Source organism: Marmota flaviventris, chromosome 7, assembly GCF_047511675.1.
Source record: "Marmota flaviventris isolate mMarFla1 chromosome 7, mMarFla1.hap1, whole genome shotgun sequence".
NCBI classification, from domain to species: domain Eukaryota; kingdom Metazoa; phylum Chordata; class Mammalia; order Rodentia; family Sciuridae; genus Marmota; species Marmota flaviventris.
Genome location: NC_092504.1, coordinates 56,188,407 through 56,208,142, shown reverse-complemented (window position 1 = coordinate 56,208,142; position 19,736 = coordinate 56,188,407). Strand labels below are relative to the sequence as shown.

Sequence of the window (19,736 nt, the reverse complement as noted above, 5' to 3'; positions counted from 1 at the left end):
ATTAAGAAACTGTGATTTATATATACAATGGAGTTATACTCAGCCTAAAAGAAGAATGAAATTATGGCATTTGCCAGTAAATGAATGGAAATGAAGAATATCATGCTAAATGAAATAAGCCAAACTCGGAAACTCAAAGGTCAAATGGTGGTTCCACTCCAAGTTTTCTGAGGAATCTCCATACAGTTTTCCACAGTGGTTACACCAATTTGCATTCCCACTAGCACTGTATGAATGAACCTTCCCTACATCCTTGCCAACATTTATTCTTACTGGTATTCTTGATAATTGCTATTCTGACTGGAGTGAGATGGAATCTTTGTATAGTTTTAATTTGCATTTCTCTAATTGCTAGAGACAGTGACCATTTTTTCATATATTGTTGACTATTTTCATATATTGTTGACTATTCATATTTCTTCTGTGAAGTGCTTGTCAGGTCCTTTGCCCATTTATTCATTGGGTAATTTGGGTTTTTTTGTTTTTGTTTTTGTTGTTTTTTGGTGCTAAGTTTTGGGAATTCTTTATATATCCTGGAGATTAATACTCTATCTGAGATATAGGTGGCAAAGATTTTCTCCCATTCCATAGGCTCTCTCTTCACATTCTTGATTATAGTAATGCAGCCACATCAATGTTTTTAGCAGCTCATTGCACAATAGCTAAGCTATGGAACCAACCTAGGGGCTCTTCAACAGACAAATGAATAAAGAAAATGTGGTATATGTATACAATGGAATATTATTCGGCCATAAAGAATTAAATCATGGTATTTGACAGTAAATGGATGAAGCTGGAGACTATCATGCTAAGTGAAATAGGCCAATCCAAAAACACAAAAAGCTGAATATTCTGATACATGGATGCAGACACACAAGGTTGGGGGGATACAGAATAGAAGTTCAGTGGATTAGACAAAGGGGAATCAAGGGAAGGGAGAGAGGATGAGAATAGGAAAGACAGTAGAACGAATGGGACATAACTTTCCTATGTTCGTGTATGAATAAATGATCAATTAAATTCCAAATCATATACAACCACAAGAATGGAATCCTAATTAGAATAAGTTATACTCCATATATATATATATATATATATATATATATATATATATATATATATATATATAAAATATGTCAAAAATACACTCTATTGTCATGTATATCTAAAAAGAACAAATTAAAAAAAACATGAGAGGTCAAATGTTTGCTCTCATATGCAGAAGCCAGAGTAAAATAAAGGAAAGGAGCAGAGGAGAATAGGATAACATAAAGGTAAAGGGAAGCTCAGTAACGTAGAAGGACAGTGAGAGGCAGAGTGCAAGAAGGGCAAGGGGAGGCAATGAGAACGAATTCTTAGAAAATTATGTTATACATGTATATAAATATGCAACAGAGAACCTCACCTTTATACAGAGGTAGAAAGAATCAATAAAATATAAATAAACAGGCAAGTCAAAGACTAGGAGAGGAAGGAGAATGGGAGAGGGGAGGGAGGACGGGAGGGAAAAGAGGGGACCATGAACTGAAATTGAATTCCATGCATGAGTTTGTCAGAATAAACTCAACTAATATGTATAACTATTACACTCTAATTTCAAAAAGAAAAACACAAATACTTATCACATCAGTAATTAAAACTACAATTTTAAGAATATCAATTCATTAATGTAAGATCATAATAATAAATGCATTATGTCAATGAAGTCATATATTTTCATTAAAAAACTATTTTTCAAAATAAAAAATCACTATAAAAATGGTGTTGAAGTATGAATGCTGATTGGCTATTTAACCATAAAAAAAATGACATCTTTGAAGATCTCCTTTATTATCTTATGGGATATAACTAGATTCTCATGTTTGCGTCTGTGTTCAACTTGTTGAGAAATATTATCTTGATTGAATTATATGAAGAAAGTCCTAAGACCTTTCAAACCTTCTAAAAGCATCTTAGGAGGACCCAGGGTTCCTCAGTCCCAATTTTGAGAACCAGGACTACAATGCAAGGGCGAGAATAGCTTTTACTAGATGACAGTATATACTTTAGGTTTTTAAGATCTCTGTTGCAACTCTGCCATCATAACACAAAAGTAGCCAAAAACAATACATATCAGCTAATGAGCATGGCTTGGTTCCATGACACTTTATTTACATGATCAGGTTACAGAATGGATTAGTCCATGGGCCAGCCTTTCCACACCTGTGACAGAAGATATCTAAACAAATTAGACATTGGGTGCCCGTAAGAGGCAGTAATACATGCCTACGCACTACAGTACAAAGTAGAATAAAATAAATGCCACTGTGAGAAGTCTAAGAAAACATGCTTTTAAGGTTCAAGGTCAGTAAACAATACCTTGAATTGGGAAGGCTTTAGGAGAATGTGTCTTAAAGGAAGTCTTAAAGGACAGAGGGAAGTTTGACCGAGTTTCAGGAGGAAGCAGAGTATTCCACGCAGAGAAGTGATTGAGGGCAAAGGCACTAAGAGAAGGAGGTGCCCAGCAGATGCAAGTAATGGTAAATAGTTACTGAAACAGGGCATAAAGAGGAGCACAGGAAAGCGAAAAACTGCTTCCTCAGCTTCAGATCACTGTGTAATGGGCCTTGAATGTTAAGCTCGGGGGCTTGGATGATGTATGAAATGCCACTGAACACTCCCTCATTAGAAGGTACTTATCAGCCACGTTTAAGATTAACAGAAGTGTAGTCTGCGCTTGCATATGGCCACCCATAGGCAGTGACCCTAGGTAACAGGCTTTTGGATCAGACTCAGCAAGAGGAAATGCGTACCTGAACAAACCCAATGACAGTAAGAACTAAAAATAATCAGAGCAGGCAACAACACAGAGGTAACACTGGACATTTTTGGTGGGCCACTGCAGGTGGAGGAGGAAAGTGCATAATCAAAGGGCATGTTCAGGCCGAAGATTGAGAGAAGGCGAAAAGATGGTAAGGACCAGGAAAGTCAGGAAGAGGGACAGACTGGGTGATGGGAAGACTTTGGTGATGAAACTCTTTAATTATAAACATACTACACATATCACCACCCATCCTCTGTCAAGCATGAGTTTGAATCCTCACAAATTCCAAAATCCTCTTATTGACCACATAACTATTTTATAATTTCAGCAGACTGTCAAATTTGTTTCCAAATCTGTGCCTCCAAGTGCAGAGTAACAGAATTTCTAATTTTTAATTCTTTCTCCATTTTCATTCTACTCATACCTGCTTAGATTCAGCACAGATTTTAGTCTATTATAAATACAGTGTTAGATATCAATGAAATAATTCATGAGACTTCTTTCAGAACTCAGGATAAAGAGTATCTAAAGTAACTAAAAAAAAAACGAAGAAGAAGAAGTGGTTAGGACTATCGATATTTTAAGAACATTGTCACTTGTTCTTGCATACCACAAGTTTTCTGAATGTCTTATGTTAACTGAAATAGAAGTCAGATTGGCAAAAGACATCTATTATTCCCTATAGTCTTTTGAAAATTATGCCTATGAACAGCTCAAGGGAGGGAACTTTTAAAGTTATACTTGGATTTGCTTTGGCTTTAAAGGCCAAGAACATATGTGAATGGTACAGTAAGTGACCCAAATAATATTCCCATTCAAAAACAAGCCTATATGAACCTGGCAAAGAAAGAAACAGAGGAATGAAAACTGAAATGCTGGGAATCAAAAATGAAAATGTTCTAAATTCACTGGGCAATAAATAGCTGTGATGTGTTGGTTATTCCCCACCCCAAAGAAAAGTGAGATGGAGCTCAGAAAAACCAAACTAAGAATGTGACAACAAAGCAGAAATGTAGAGGAGTCCTAGCCCAAAAGAAGAATTGGATGAACAAGAAGTTATACTCTATTTATGTACGATGTGTCAAAATGCACTCTACTGTCATGTATAACTAATTAGAACAAAGAAAAAATAAATTAGAAAAAAAAGTCATCTAATATTCTGCTAGTGAAATGTGTCTTCAAGGATGGCTGTTACATGCATGGTGGGGACAGAGACCTCACCTGGCATGCCTCTGTGAGCCTATCACCCTTTTCCACAAATGCTTTTCCATCATCCTCCTGAGGGCAAGGTAATCACCTGAGCCAGCCTAGCCTCCTCCCTCTCCCTTGCCCAGAGTTGAGTCAGTTGCCAAGTCCTGCAATTCCATGCCCATAGCAGAGCTTGCATGTCCCCTCCTTTCTACTTCCATAGTCACCATCCTAGTCCAGATCCTTATTCCCCTCATCTCTGGTCAACTGCAATTATCTCCTAAATCTATCCCTTTCAAAGAACCCCTGTCAGATTAATCTCCCTAATATAAAGGGGAAGGGAAAAAAACTTAGGCCTTCCACAAAACAACTCAATTATTTTGCTATGTTAGCTCCCCAATGTCCTGCTGTCATTCCCTCTCTGCCAATTTAATGTGTCAATTTACTGTACCTCATGCAAACTATCTTTCATACTCTCTGGTTGCTTTTGTACTTTTTCTCTCGGTCTAGCATGGTCTTTCAATGTCTCATCCTGTTTTCACTACAATCTCCATTTATGAAAATATGACCCATTCTTTAAGGTTCATGGAAAAGTCTGTCTACCCTAGGAAGAATTTTTTTCCTAATTCTTTTTGTAATCCACCATCCATTCTGCTAATAAGCATTTCAGAGTGCATAATACACACTACTGTTTTATATTCTGCAGACAAACCTGTCTGCCCTCTACTCTCCTGGTGGTACTTACCATGCTTCTCTCAAAGTGCTGTTGTCATGTTTCCCTCATCTCCTTTTCTCCAATTGGATGTCAACTAAAAGAATAAGAGCTCAGGGAATAGCTATTGAATTAAACTTGCTAAACTGAACTCTCTGGGTTCTCCATTTTCCTAAAAAAGTTTTTAGTTTCTTTTTAAGAAAAACTTCTAGGACAGAGAAAACTAAATTTTTTAGTCAATACAGTCTCTAAAAGTTGAAAAATTTTTCATCACTTAATTCCAGAAATGGTCCAAAAAGAAACTAAAAAATTATAAGAAAAAAAGGTCCCACTTATAATTTAGTTCTTTTAAATTCTAGGGTCAAGTGTGCAGGCTGATTAGAAAACAAAACAAGAATCGGGAGTTAAAGTACTGTGGCTTAACTAAAAAAAAAAAAAATTTACCTAATTATTAGACTTAGGATAATAATAACAGTAGATACTGGATAAAGATCTACAAAGAAAAACATTGAATTGGACCAGGTTCCTGCACAAACTAACCAGACACACAATATAGAACACAGCAAAGACAGACACCACGGATGTGCAGAAGACGACAGGAAAAACCCTAAGCCTCATTTTCTTCTTTGAAGTTCAGACCTGAAAGTCTGAAGCAGCTGATCTCTACTGTCACTAACTGCAAAGGGACACAAGTGTTTTCTAAGGGCTCAAATGATGCTGGCGGTTAGATGTCAAACTGAATTCACAGATAAGCACTCAGAGTGAAGAGCCATTCTGGATCTACCAAGATAGGGTATGCTCTTACACTCTCATAATGGCAAAGCATTAGGTTGGTATTAACTTGTCCTGAAAAGTGGAGGTGAAAGCTACCCTTTTGTTCTCAGTGGCCTGTCTGGTTTCAGACCTGCCAGTGGGATCTGCAAGAGGAAATCATTTTTGGTTTTGTTCCAACTTCTAATTCAATACCTTGGCAGCATTTGAAATGGATAAGAGCCCTAAGCTCACATCTGCCTCAGGTGACAACTAAGATAAGAAGCACAATGAGAAATGATGAGAGCTTACTCTCCAAAAGCACCTTTAAAGGCAGCTTTTTAAAGATAGTTGCTGCAATTTACATTAGGCCTGAAAATATCTTGGTAAGAATATTGAAAGATTAACTTAATGGATTCTTATTACAAATCTGGGTTTTAGCTGATATTTTGGAAAATTTTTTTTAAAGTTGTTCTGTGTTTAACTATTAACCATAAACTGATAAACAAATTCATCAGCTCAGGATGTACAGAAATATGGATAAATAGTTTTTGCAAGTAAACAATATTCACGTCTGGTTAATAGTTCACGGTGGCCAAGAAGGCCCACAGTGAAAATAGGGCTGTGGGTTGCTTTCAATGAAATGATGAGGTGTCAAAAAAGGAACATGGGTATAATATAGCATCCATGTTTCAAGTATCTGCTCCACACCAGAGGAGATGCACAAGCTTGAGACACTGCCCCTCCCTAAAGGAGATTTGTTATATAGTTAAAATGAAAAAATATATACAGATAATGAGACATTGGAGGACAACATAAAACTATATAGTAAATCTTGAATTGATAGGCATAGACACTAGGAACTATGAAATTTTAAGACTTGAGGACCTATTCTGTGAACAATTTTATAAAGTAGGCAGAACATCATTCAGGCCCTACTGAAGAGTTTTGGAAAGTTTTACTTAAAAAGGCATTCATTCATGAATGGACAGGGAAATCAACTACAGCATAGAGATAAAACTTAATACCAAAAGTAAAGGACAAAAACAAAGGACAAGCTGGGGCTCACACTAAAAAGAGACAAAATGAGATTGGTGAGCAGGTGGCACCAACAGGTTTTAATAATAACTTGCACAACTTATTCTATAGTTTATATTTGGTTTACTGAATACATAAGGTAAGTCATATGGAAACCTGGTGAAGGTGATGGAGACTATACATCAAACATGGTTGTTTAGGAACAAAATACCCCACAAAATAGGCAATGAGAAAGGTCCTCTCATCACTAAAATATGTTTTCTTAGAAGGAATGGCTCATGGTTTAATCTTAGGCTGATTTCCAAAGAGTTGCCAAATTTCCATATCATCAACTCAACCTTTTGGTCAATTTCCTTGATGCTTTATACAGAAAAATACTTTAATATCTGTTTGCCTGACATGGAATAAGCAAAACTTTTAAAAGATTAAAAACAGCTACAATTTCCTGAGCAATTCCTGTAAGTACTTTGCTAACAACAGTAAGGCTGGATGTACTGAGTACCAAGCACTACCCTGGACACTTTAGCCATTTCTAATTTAATTCTCACAACAATCTTATGCTGGTAAGATTAACCTAATTTTATAGTTGAGAAACTCAAGTTTACAGGAAATAAGTAATTTTCTCAAAGTCAGGAAGCCAGCAGGAGGAGACCCAGGATTCAAACCCAACCCTACTTGACTCCAAATTCCAACGTCTAAACTTCTTACTTGAATTTATTTTCTCCACAATAGGCAACACCAAGGAATAAAAGAATACATTAGAAACAGTACATGATTCTTGCAGAGAAAATCACACAGGTATTAGAGCTTCATGACAGGGTCAGTAGATCTTTCTGGTAATCTGTCCCTGTGAATTTCTTACCATTTAAATAAAATGTCACCCATCATATTATTGATGAACTTCACGATGAAGTTCAAGTCCTTCCCTAGACACACATGAGCTGTGCGATTTTGGAAAGCTTCTTAACCAGTCTAAGCCTCATTTTTTTTTCATCTGTAAACTGTGGATAATAATGGCCTCGTCACAGGATTGCTCGAAAAACTAAATACTGTCACATCAAGTATTTAGCTCAGAGTTTGCAAAAAAGTAATGAAAAGCAATGAACTGATGTCTGCAACTTTTATTATTATTCAAGAAAAACTTTTATTCAAGTCCATGAGGCCTACTTTATAGAAATAATCATTATAAAGTTAATAGTTTAATAATGGGGTCTTCCCCTGATTCTCCCATTACAAAATTCATACTTTTTCCTTAAGATTTAACCCCCAAAAGTACCACCTCAAAAAGCCTTATCTACCACACCACTCCAAGGCCAAGATTTCCCACAATCTTATGTGTATGTATAAATGGGCGTACATATGGGTGTAGGTGGTATGTACGCATGTGTGTGTTTTCAGTGATTTCACTGATTATTTTATACACCTGCTACCCATTTGTGTCCTTCCTCCCTCATCAGAAAGGAACTCCCATGAGGGAAAAGACTCACCTTGTTCACCTCTGAATGCACGGTGCCCATACCATACCTAATGGGTAGCACATGCATGTATACCTCTATAAGACACAGAGGCTATTATTACAGCTTCTTGAAATGTCAGAATAACACCAAGAGAATCCCTAGAAGAACATAATTCAACAAACACTATCTTAGGATGAACTAAATCTTTTCCCATTCATCTAGATGGAAAGGACATCTTCCTAAGAAGGTGAAATTCTCTTATGCTAAAATAGTGAAAGGCTCAAATCAGTAGGAATACTCTATGAAAGTGAATAATAATCAGTTAAGACCCAATGATGTCACCATAGATAGGCTTCTTGCCAACCAACATTTACACCATTCACGATCAATATAAAAATCTTCGGGAAAAGTCCATGTGGTTTCTTGAACAGGTTTGCTTCTATTTGGTTTTAGGTTTGTTAGTTTTACTTCCTTAGTAAAGCTCTAAATTTTAAAAAGTTAAAGATTCTTTCTTATCTCTAGCTCCTTGTTTACTGTTCTTAGCACCTGATGGCTCTCTGGCATGTAATCTGTATTTCAGGGTCTTAAGTCCTTAACTTAGTAAGTTCTCCTATCTAGCACCTGAATACTTTCCAACCACCCTCAGAGAGTTCATCCCAAGTGACCTTGCTCATAATCCTCTGAAGGAACAAGGTCCAGCATGAGGGACCTGAGCTTCTGACAAGTACTGCATAAAAGCCAGGCTGCAGTATCAGCCCTGACCCCATTCTCACACCCTTCCCACTGATTCACAAGGTTCTCAACTCAAATTCACTCCAGCGGATGACCCAGAGAATTCTTTATTCCTGTACTGTCTGGAAGCAGAAGCAATCGATCAGTAATCATGAGCTTAGGAATTTTTACATCTTACCCTTTCAGGCAAGCCAGAGGATGCCCTCCACTCCATGGCCAAGAGGTCATTGTCCTGCCCGCCCTCCCCCACCACCATCCTTGCCCTTTCCCCAGCCCTTGACTTACTTAGCCATCCCACGCTGGGAGTGCGCCGCACTCGGGGGTCATCGTCCAAGGTGCGGGTTGCTAGGCAGAGCACTGAGTTCTCAAGCGGGCTGCGGGCTTTAGTGTCAGAAGCAGAAGACAGGAGAAGGAGGAGGACACATGAGCAGCCACAGCAAGGATGAGGATGGAAGCATTAATTAAGAAGAAAAAATGCTAAAGCAAATCACACAAGCATGTTAAAGGAGAACAATGACACATTACAATGACACACACCCCCTCCCATGACCCGGCACCCTTAAATGAAACATATCCCAACACAGAATGAAAAAGTTAAAAAAAATTACATTCAATCATTATAGTTCCCCAATTATCAATGGATGATTCGCCCCGCAGGTCTTATACACAAAACATGGATTATTTCCCAAAGAAAGATTTACATAATAAACACCAATCTCAAGATGTCAGCGCAAGACTGTTAATAATTTGTACCACATGAGCACACACAGAGGGAAGTTACACATAGTTTTACAAAGCACAGGGGACATGATGTCATATTAGTAAGCAGCTTTTTGATGATCTACCCAATAGACCCGTCTATGGATCTTGTTCAGAAAGGTAGAAAGCAACATTTCAGACTTTCACTTCTGAAATATTTTCCTTGATGAATACAGAAGTGGCTCCCGATTTTCTGTTTTTCAGTTCTCCAGCAATATGACACCAGGATACATAATATCTTAATAGAGACCTGCTTAGAAATGCATATTAATCTTCATTTTCTGGTGCCTTTTAATACTTATTTTACTACCATTTTTATACTTGGTGTACCTATGCAAAATCTTAAGACCACAAAATAAGTAAGGATAAAATAATGATGCAGCTAAATATACAGTATGGTTCCTCCAGGTACATTTCATCAACTGGATAACACCTTTGACTTCTTCCTGAGGACAGTTTCCTTTAGGCTTTGGGCTTCATGTCATTTGTCTTTCTATTTTCATCAAGCACCATGCTCTCAGGCTAGTAAGAAATGGACAACATAATGATCCTTTTAAGGAATGGCAGTGATGGTATAAATACCTAACCATCAGACTATGTACAATTTGACTTGAGAAGTATTTTTTTCTTAATGATATAACTATTAACATGATCAAGGAAATAAGCAAAACATATCCAAGAGCAAATATTAGATAATTCTATTCATACAAGTGTGCAAAAGATAGGGCAGACAGTTTTTTTTTAATAGGCTATTGGTGACTTGGGAGGTCAGGTTTTAAATTGAACCATTTAAAAATTAATGTAAGTTTATGGCCAAATTTGGGCATTCAGCACATTATAAAATCCAGAAACATTTTTGTCAATTTATCTGTCTGTGTTTAAAAGCTGTAAATAAAGCCAGGACTTGTGAGCAGGCCATCTGTGCCAGCACCTGTTTGAGGCAAATCTGATGTCTTCTCTTTGCAATCTGAATTTTTAATTGTTTCCCATAATTGAACTTCTTTGCAAGTTTTTATTGCACTAAGAAAAATGAAAAAGGGAAATGAACCAGTTGAGAGTACTCCAAAATTGCTTTTGTCAAGAGGGAGGCATTTAGAAATGTATATTATCAAACTGACCAAGTCTCACCTCCTGTTTCTTTTAATGACTTAGTGCCCTGTTTTAAGAGCCAATATTCCTGCAGGCTTGGCTAAATGACGTGAGAAGAATGTATACAACTGGCACTCAGTTGCCTGGGCCCAAACAAGGGCCTGACTGTAATGCCAAATCGGTGAGAACTGATAAGAGACTGGTAATACAATGTAAACTCACATTCCTTTAGCTTCTCACGAGTATGTAGCTACCAAGACTTTATCACTGATGTCATGGCTCAACACTAAAGTGAGTACGAGAAGTCAGCTGCTGCTCAAATACTAAGATGCTGGTAACTAGCTTTCTCCAACAGCTTCTCTCTCTCTGCTCCTCTCAGCATGTCAGTGTAGTATCTGTTGGGAACAAAATCTAGAAACTCCCTTTTGCATACACAGCCTCCACTAATGCTGAGCCTCCTCATTAAGGGGACGGTGGAATGGAGCCTGGCACATACCAGCAAAGAACCTGGCTGCAAAGACAGGCATGAAAATGCAATGCCCATAGAGACTTGGCACCTGTGCTTTAGCAAAGCCTGATTGGAGCCATCTGGCTGCTCACCCTCATGAAAACTGGGAGGCTCACAGCATCCATTACTTTTACTGGCAAATTCTAACATTTTGATTTGTTGGGCCCTCGGTGTTCTGTGCAGGAAGAGACACAAACTGTAACCCTTTCTTATTACTTTTTTCTTCATAAATTTACTCCAAACATCAAATTTTAAAAACTTGTTCCCAAAGTTGGAACTGAACTTTTCATAATTAGACCACAGTAATGATATACTGTGTGCATCTTTAAAAAATGCTTTCATTTTTGTCCTTGATGCTTGAGCTACAAAACAAACAGCTTTGCTAGCATCTTACAAATTTTAAATCATGTTTGCCACGAACAAGGTAGAATCTTGTTTATATCATACTTGATGATGAAAGCTATGCCTCTAAAGATTTTTGAGTGATGGTTTCCAATATCTGGATTGTGTTATGAATCAAAAATTTTGCTTAATGATTCATGTTCCCCTTGGAAATCAACTTGTTCAAAGACATCCATCCTAAATCTACTCAAGTGAGCATGTCTCTTTTTGACTCATGCAAACAGATCAAGGAAACTTCTCCAGAAAAATGCTTTTTCAACAATAGTATTAAGAAGAGAAGAAGTTTATTTATGTTAAAATTGTATGATTTGGGGGGGAATGCAATGTTGTATGTTTAAGTAGTTATCAAGCACTTACTATGCATTCCCACTGTTATTTCACCAAGAAATTTTACCTAATATTATAGTAGTATTTCACCAATAAACCCTTAAGATACATTGCATAGAAATCTTCATTTGGAAAGCCAATAAGATAATCAACAGTCTGCCATGTTTGATGTGTATTCCTGCAAATAAAGAATAGCCACCAGGGGGCTGAGGTTGTAGCTCAGTGTTAGAGCACTTGTCTAGTACTTGTAAGGCACTAGCTTCCATCCTCAGCAAGACATAAAAATAAATAAAATAAAGGTATTGTGTCCATCAACACACACACACAAAAAGAATAGCTACCAGAGCTCTTCAACATCTCATGATTGCACAAAATAAGAGAACTGGACTCATTAATGTGTGGGAAATAAATTATGGTTGAGGAAGCTTATTTCCCTTGTAGTGTAATTATCATATTGCTATTAGGCACACTGGATCCTCCATTGATTATGCTTGTGCAAGTTATTTTACATTTCTGAGTTTCAGGTTTTTCATCTTCAAATGGAGATTATTTACATACATTAGAAATATGGTAGACAACAATGCCTGGCATATGTCCAGTATGTACAAGGTGCTTAAATAATGGGAGGTTATCATTAACAGAATGATGTTTCCTGTGCTCAACAGTCTGAACCATGTTGGAAAACACTACAGACAGCAATTTTGGCCTATTCAAATTCAACTTTAAGATCTGAAATCAGAATGCCAAAAAGATATCTGTATTCCCATGTCTACTGTAGCACTATTCACAATATCCAAGTTATAGAATTAACCTAAGAATTTATCAACTGATGAGTGGATAAAAAAATTGTGATATACATCAACAAAACAAAGTACTGTCAGTCCTATTAAAAAAAAAAAGAGGAAATTTTTGGTTTTTTGGAGAAACACAAATGAACCCAGAGGTCACTGTTAAGCCAAACACAGAAAGAAAAATATCACTTGTCTCATTTATTACACGTGGACTCTGAAATAATAGTTCATAGAAGTAGGAGGTAGAACAGTGCTTACCAGAAGCTGGGGAATTGAAAAAATGGGGAGATGTTGGTCAAAGGGTACAATGCTTCAAGTAAAAAGTAAACAGGAGGAATACATGATAAGTATTTGAGGTGATGAATAATACCTTAATCAGCTTGATTCAATTATTCTACCTTGGATGCATATGTCACAGCATCACTTTGTATTCCATAAATAAATCCAAGTATCATTGTCAATATCCACTAAAAACTAAATGAAACTTTAACCTCAAAATGTGATTTTTAAGAAATCAGGTTCACACACCAGCAAAGATCTTCTTTTTTTCCCTTGTACTGAAACAGGGTTCAAGCAGTGCAGGCATGCTTAATTACTCCTGGAAAACTAACCTCCTCTCCCCTTTCTTCTTTTAGGAAGACATAACCAGGAGTCCACCCGGCTCACATCCTCATCACTCCTCACTCTTTCCTGTTCTCCTCCCTCTCCTCTTCTCTCTATCTCTCTTTAATAGAGACCAGGACATGGTCTCAGATCTGCACCTCCTCTCCCATCTACTCTCAAAACAAGATGAGGCTGGGCAGTTGAAAACTTTGCAAGGGTGGCTCAATGAAGGTTCTCAAGTTTTGCAAGATTTACTCTGGGTTGGCAACAGCAAATCATTCAGTGTCCCTTAAATACACATTTTTTTCCTGGAAAGGGAGAATAAAGAAGAGTGCAAGAGTGCTTGTATTTGGTAGGATAAGACAAAGAGAATCATTCCAGTTCCTTTCCTCTACCCACATTCTGGCTGTATAAAACAGACTGACAATTAGTAAAATTAAAAAACATGTTCATCTCATGGTGACATCCTGCTGTACATACATCAGTTATTGATGGCTAAGAACTGTCATTGCTCACACATACTTATTAATCTTTCTACCCTAAATTAAAAATGCTATAAAGTTCTAAGTGTCAACACATTATGCATTTTTTTGGTAAATGTAAAGTTGATAACAAAAATAACACTACTAAAAAAACTGCAGGAATGTTTTCATATTGGAGTGATGTGGGACAAAAACTGAGAAATACAGAAAACAAAATAATGGTGTTGAATTGAAACTCTGTCCTCAAATTTAAATCTGAAGGTCATGAAATTTGTCCCTTAGAATATTTCTGAATAAGTTGATTCTGATAAAGGAATCTCGTGTACTTCTTAATAAATACTTTTCACAAAGATATCTCATTTAATTCTGGTTATATACAATGAATAAGATATTACTACCTACACTATTTTACAGATACAAAAACTAAGGCTTGGGGAGATTATGTAAATTCCTCAAAATCATGCTGCTACCAAATATTAGCAAGATTTGAATAAAACCTTTGGAAAAAGATAGCATCATGACTTCTAGAAAAAGATAGTGAAGTCGGCCTTTGGTGTTAAAACCAGCACTCACTAGTGTTGTGTCTCTTAAGCCAGACTCTCTGTTGCCTTCAAGAACAGAACAGACTAGCAAACACTAACAAGGAATGCCCTTGAGAAAAATGAGTTATTGTTTAAAAGATTTGAACAGTTTTGATCAAGAAGATCAGTCACTGCCTGGAGGAAAGAAAGTAAAGTAAGAATAGTGCCTGATGGGTAAATGAGAAATTTGTTTATAATAATAAACATAACAGCTACTGCTGTTAAGGAATAATCTCATTCGAGCATGTTTCTAGACACTTTCCATGGATTGGTTAATTTATTCTAAAGTTGGGAAGAGGTTGATCATTCCTGGGGTCTGGCCAGAATATTTACATGTGCTATGCAAATGCATGGGAAATTAGAATCCAGAACAAAACAGATATCTGCTGCTGGTTTTCAGAAGGAGCTGACTAATACACAGAAAGGCACCTGGGAAGACGACTCTCATCTTAAGATGCTATGGGCCTAAAGATGCAAAATGTCACCTGTCTCATCTCAGAACTAAGGAAGCATGATGGCCTGCTTCAGAGGAGCAGAACCTTTGAAGGAAGTTAGGGAAATGCCTGCCTACCCATTGATTCAGGGACATGTTTGAATTGAAGAGTCCAGGGCAGGGGTGGTGGAATAAGCAAAGTAGAACAACCCAGCCAGAGACAACGGGGCTAACTGGAATCTAAAGCCCAGACCAAAAGCTAACAATTGCTAAAGGGACTGAGAAAGCTGCCAAACCTGGCAGTGGTCCCAGCCAGACCCAACATGTGCCAATGTCAAGGCAGTTGATCTAGTATTCAAACCAAATAGTTTGAATAGATCTAACCCCAATCAGATCCAAAGCAACAAGAGCCTTACTAATCCTACTTCCATTTCTATGAAGCCTAGAATTACTACTAACAACGACAACAACAAAAAAGCCCTGGTTTCTTTCTCTTGTTTGTTCTGCATTGTTAACCACTGTTTCTGTAGGCAACAGCAATAGAGAACCCTTTTTAAAATACCTGAAGTATTCTATGCCTATGTCAAAGCAAACACACGGGAAAGAATTAGGAAGCAGCTCCTGCCTGGTAGGTAACCTTGAAAGAAGAGACCAGGTTCAGGAGTAAGTGGAGGCAAAAACTGGTAGGACCAAAGAGATCACATTTCTCATATTGATAGAGAAAAAGGGGGAGGTGGTAATTTGAAGATAAAACTCAGAGGGGTCCAATCAGGAGCACGCCATGGGCCCCTATATATACAAAAGAGACCCTATCCAAGAAAAGCCAGGGAGTAGCAGCATGAGCCCTAGGAGCCACCACCCTGCTTGGAGCTGGCACCTTCTCCAACCCCTGATCTATTTGATGGGGCCCATGAATTCCCAGTGTGGTTTAGGGTCCACAACAGCCATTGAGCCAAGAGTAAAACCAATGAAGGAGACAGACCATTCTGTAAGACAGCTTCCTTTCTCCTTTGCTAACAAATGGGTGTTGGTATCACTTAGTAAAAGGCATAGGAAATAAATCAGGACTATATCCATGAGTTTCCTCCCAGTAGTAAGCTACAGAGCAGGTATCATTCCAGAATCCATTCTGACTCATGAAATCTTTCCTAATCATGCTTAAATATATTGTGTATTACTATGTATTATTAATATTCTAAACATTTACATAATGTCATTTCATTTGTCATTTCATCATGTGTTTTATAGACATCGAAACTAAGTACTAAACTACCTTTTTTATTAGAAAGAAGAAACAACTTTTCACTAATAAAAAATGAAGTTATTAAATTGGATTGAAAAAAAAGGAAATTCACAATCTAGGTCTGATGGGATGACTAATACACCACTTCTCAAAAGACTTCTGTACTCCCAAACCATGGAGCGCTGGGAAGTGATGCACAGTAGCAGACCATTTTATAGTATTTCTACTGTATAGACTCAATAATAGATGGAAATTACCTCAAGAGTACAGATTACAATAAAATATAGTGAAATAAGTCGGAAGTGGTAAATTTGAGTATTTATTACATGAGTTTTTAATATAGTTATTTAATTACATGTTTACATAATTTAATTTTTAATAGAAGCTGTATTTAACCAGTGTGCAAAATTTTTTATAACAATTGGCTCTTCTGAGTAGATAAGAGCTAGCTCTAGCACACCTCTGGGAAACGAAAAAATTCCCAACTCTGAAGTATCTCCATAAATTTCAGCTATTTATCACACTGTTGCTCGCATAAAGCTGACTATATCACTGGGTCTATTTTCCAACCTGTTCTAGAAGACCAAGGTGACTTCAGTTTATCTAGACTTTACATGAGGATATTAGAATATAGCTCCAACTACAATAGGCATAAGATTCAGGCTTAAATAGCAGCAACAGTCATATAATTCTTTATTTTAAAAGTTTATTCTAAGAACATTTTGTAGTTGTTAAAGATATTAAGTGATTAAACTCCAAGATATAAAGGCAACTGTGTAAACTTGCACGTTTAGAACAAGCACCTTTACAAAGCCAAAAATTTGCCATCTGATAATTTATAATAATGTACCTTGGAGGCACATGAAATTCATTGCTATAGAATCTCTCAAAGCCAAATCTTGCCTGTGATATTTTAAAAGGAGTTGGATAACACAAAGGCCAATAATAATAGGTTTTAAAAGACCTAATGGTATCCCATGCTTCAGGGTGTAAGGTGATCCGTTGAAGAGCCAGAAAGGAACTGCCTGCCCTCCCTATTGCTTTCTGCCCAGCACATACAACATTTCACAAGTGAAAAGGTGAATGACAAAAGCAATTTCAACTTTCCTCTGAAGTACAGAGATCTACTGATAAAATGAGGAGCCGTATCAACTCACTAGCTGTGTTCCACATCCACATACTGTGGAAAGTCAGTACTAATAACAGGACCGATTTCAAGCTACCACGAGATACTGGCCTCCAAAATTCATCTGTTTGTAATTTTGACTCTGCCTGCAATTCCAAGAACTGCAGTGGTAGAAAGCATTCTCACAGTACTCATCCTTCCTCTTCTCTTCACAAATACGACATTTGAAAACACAACGCACTTTTTTACCTCTTTATACTCTTACCTCTTTATACCACCAACCCCACAATTCAAAAAAAAAAACAAATTCCCAATTGTTTAAATTTCATTTTATGTGAGAAAGAGTATTATTATATATGATATACAAGAGGGACTTCAACTTGAATTGCCTTAATTTCAAAAATATGGGTTGTTTAAAATGAAATACATTTTAACATCAGCTGTTAAAATTATTCACCCTATAACCTTTTCAGTCATTAAACAACCTTTTTCTTCAAAAACCATTTTTTACAAAACCAGTAAATAAAGTGGAGACACACAAAAACCAAAACATTTCCTGTCAGCAGCAATATTCCAGGTAATAGTAGAATCATTAAATTGTAGTAGGAATGTTCCAGATTAGATTACCTTTTGTGATTTCTTTTTAAAATAGGGATTGAACCCTGGGGCACTTAACCCCAGAGCCACATCCCCAGCCCTATTTTGTATTTTATTTTGAGACAAGGTCTTGCTGTGTTGCTTAGGGCTTTGCTAAGTTGATGAGGCTGGCTTTGAACTCGTGATCCTCCTGTCTCAGCCTCCCAAACCACTGTGAAATTTCTTTACAAAGAGCATTTCTATTCTATTTATTTGTTTGTAACCAGTTTCTCTTAAGAAATATAACTGAGAAAGTACATTTGTAGTAAGCTCTCTTCCAATTATTCACATTAACACTAAGTCAGAAAACCCCATTTCTGGAAGCAGAGTGGCTGAGTTGGAATTCGGTCTACACAATTCTCTCAATCCACCTTTTCCATGACAACATGTTCATGTTCTGAAAGTTCAACTGAACACAATTAAATAGAACCTCCCATATCTACTCATTTCTCTTGACACTAAACAAGATAGGCAGAATGGAAGTACAGACCTAGTTCTACTACCCCAGTGCTTAGCAACTCTGCCCACCACACCTTCATTTCCCATGCTTCATGGAAATTAAATTCTCCTTTCTCAGGCTGCACCCAATCATGAAATTTATTTAAAACAAAGAGAATAATCCAGAAGATAGCACTTTTATCAGGAAACTCTCATAAATGCAATAAAGTATAAATAGGACATAGTGCCTTCCCTACTATTATATAATTGGGTTAATAACCCATCCTGAATACTTATTTTCCCATGATTATAACCTACAAAAAGAAAAGTTGGTTTTTTTTAAGTAGCAAAACAATTATTGAGTCTTACTTTATGAAGTGATCATTTATAGGCTGGATGCTGTCACACACCAAAAAAACACCTCATTACATGAGATTTCAAGACATTTATCATATCTTACTATATTCTCCTAATTCTGGTAAACCATCATGTTGAAAAATACTACCTAAAGTACTCAAGATATATAAGCTTCCTGATGCATCTGAAATATGTGGTTGGATCATCATAGTTATTACCAAACCATATCAGTCCATCAGAAGAGATATATATGGAGCAAGCCAGGCACCATGGCTTTTTCAGCCTACAGTAGCAGTGAAATCCTTCCAGCAAGTCTATAAACTGCCCCCCTGGATAAAAACTATCATGAGATGACTGTGGCATATGAACTTGGAAAAGGAAGAAATGTGGAGGAAAAGATGACGAGAAGTGGAAGAAAGGTGAGACAGGTAAGAGAAAGCAGCAGCCAATGGCCCTGCATTACCATTATCAGGGTTGGTAAACATCCTACTTGCACTGGAGACTGTCTTCCCAATGTCAGCCAGAGACCGGAGGTTGGATTTCTTGGTTTGATGACGGTGCTTCCGGAGCAAAGTATAGGTCACCTTATCCTTAAGGTCAGGTTTCAAGAGGCCTGTCTCAATCTGATGGTCAACAATCATCTCTAATACAAAAAGAAAGTGAAACAAAAATAAAACTTAGTCATGAAACATGAATTTTTTACTCCAGCTTCATGGTTGTCACCCTCAAATTTAATATCAATGTATTAACTTCCTACTTTATGTAAAGGATAAAGATACAAGGTACAGGGATACTGGTTTTAATGAGAGTTAAAAATATTCTAGTAATAATTGTATGTTTGGGAAGGTAAAATTATCTTGTTCATTATCCTTCATCCAAGTTGAGCGATTTCACATAAATTACATTCTACTTCTATGAGTTAATAATTTACATTTTTATCTAAAATAAACTGGAAAATTTTCATGCACTATTATGTGTTAGAAATATTAATGGTATGAAAATCTTAAGAATGTGTAAATTTAAAAGTAAGATTAAACCTTAATTTTTTTAATTTTTAAAAACTTTTAAATCTATTTTTCCAAATTCTCCTAAGAGGTTGCGATTTCTTTACAAGAAAACGACAGAGAGCTGGGTCTGGGGCTCAGTACATGTGAGGTACTAGGATCAATCCTTAGGACTGCATAAAAATAAAATAAAGGCACACTGTCCATCTACAACTACAAAAAAAATTTTTTTAAACAAGAGAAAAGAAAACAATAGTTTCTTAATATCAAGTCATCT

At 36.8% G+C, this 19,736-nt stretch overlaps 1 protein-coding gene across 3 annotated transcripts in view; it reads right to left on the bottom strand.

Moving 5' to 3' along the window:
• The window catches only part of Slc4a4 (solute carrier family 4 member 4), a 335,968-nt gene that overhangs the window by 161,026 nt on the left and 155,206 nt on the right, over positions 1-19,736 (bottom strand). For 2 of the 3 annotated variants that reach the window (XM_071614333.1, XM_027950854.2), the window contains exon 6: positions 18,919-19,098. In XM_071614333.1, coding sequence (XP_071470434.1) covers positions 18,919-19,098 — 180 coding nt within the window. The remainder of the gene's footprint in view (positions 1-18,918; positions 19,099-19,736) is intronic. The other variant, XM_071614332.1, reaches the window with a different exon arrangement.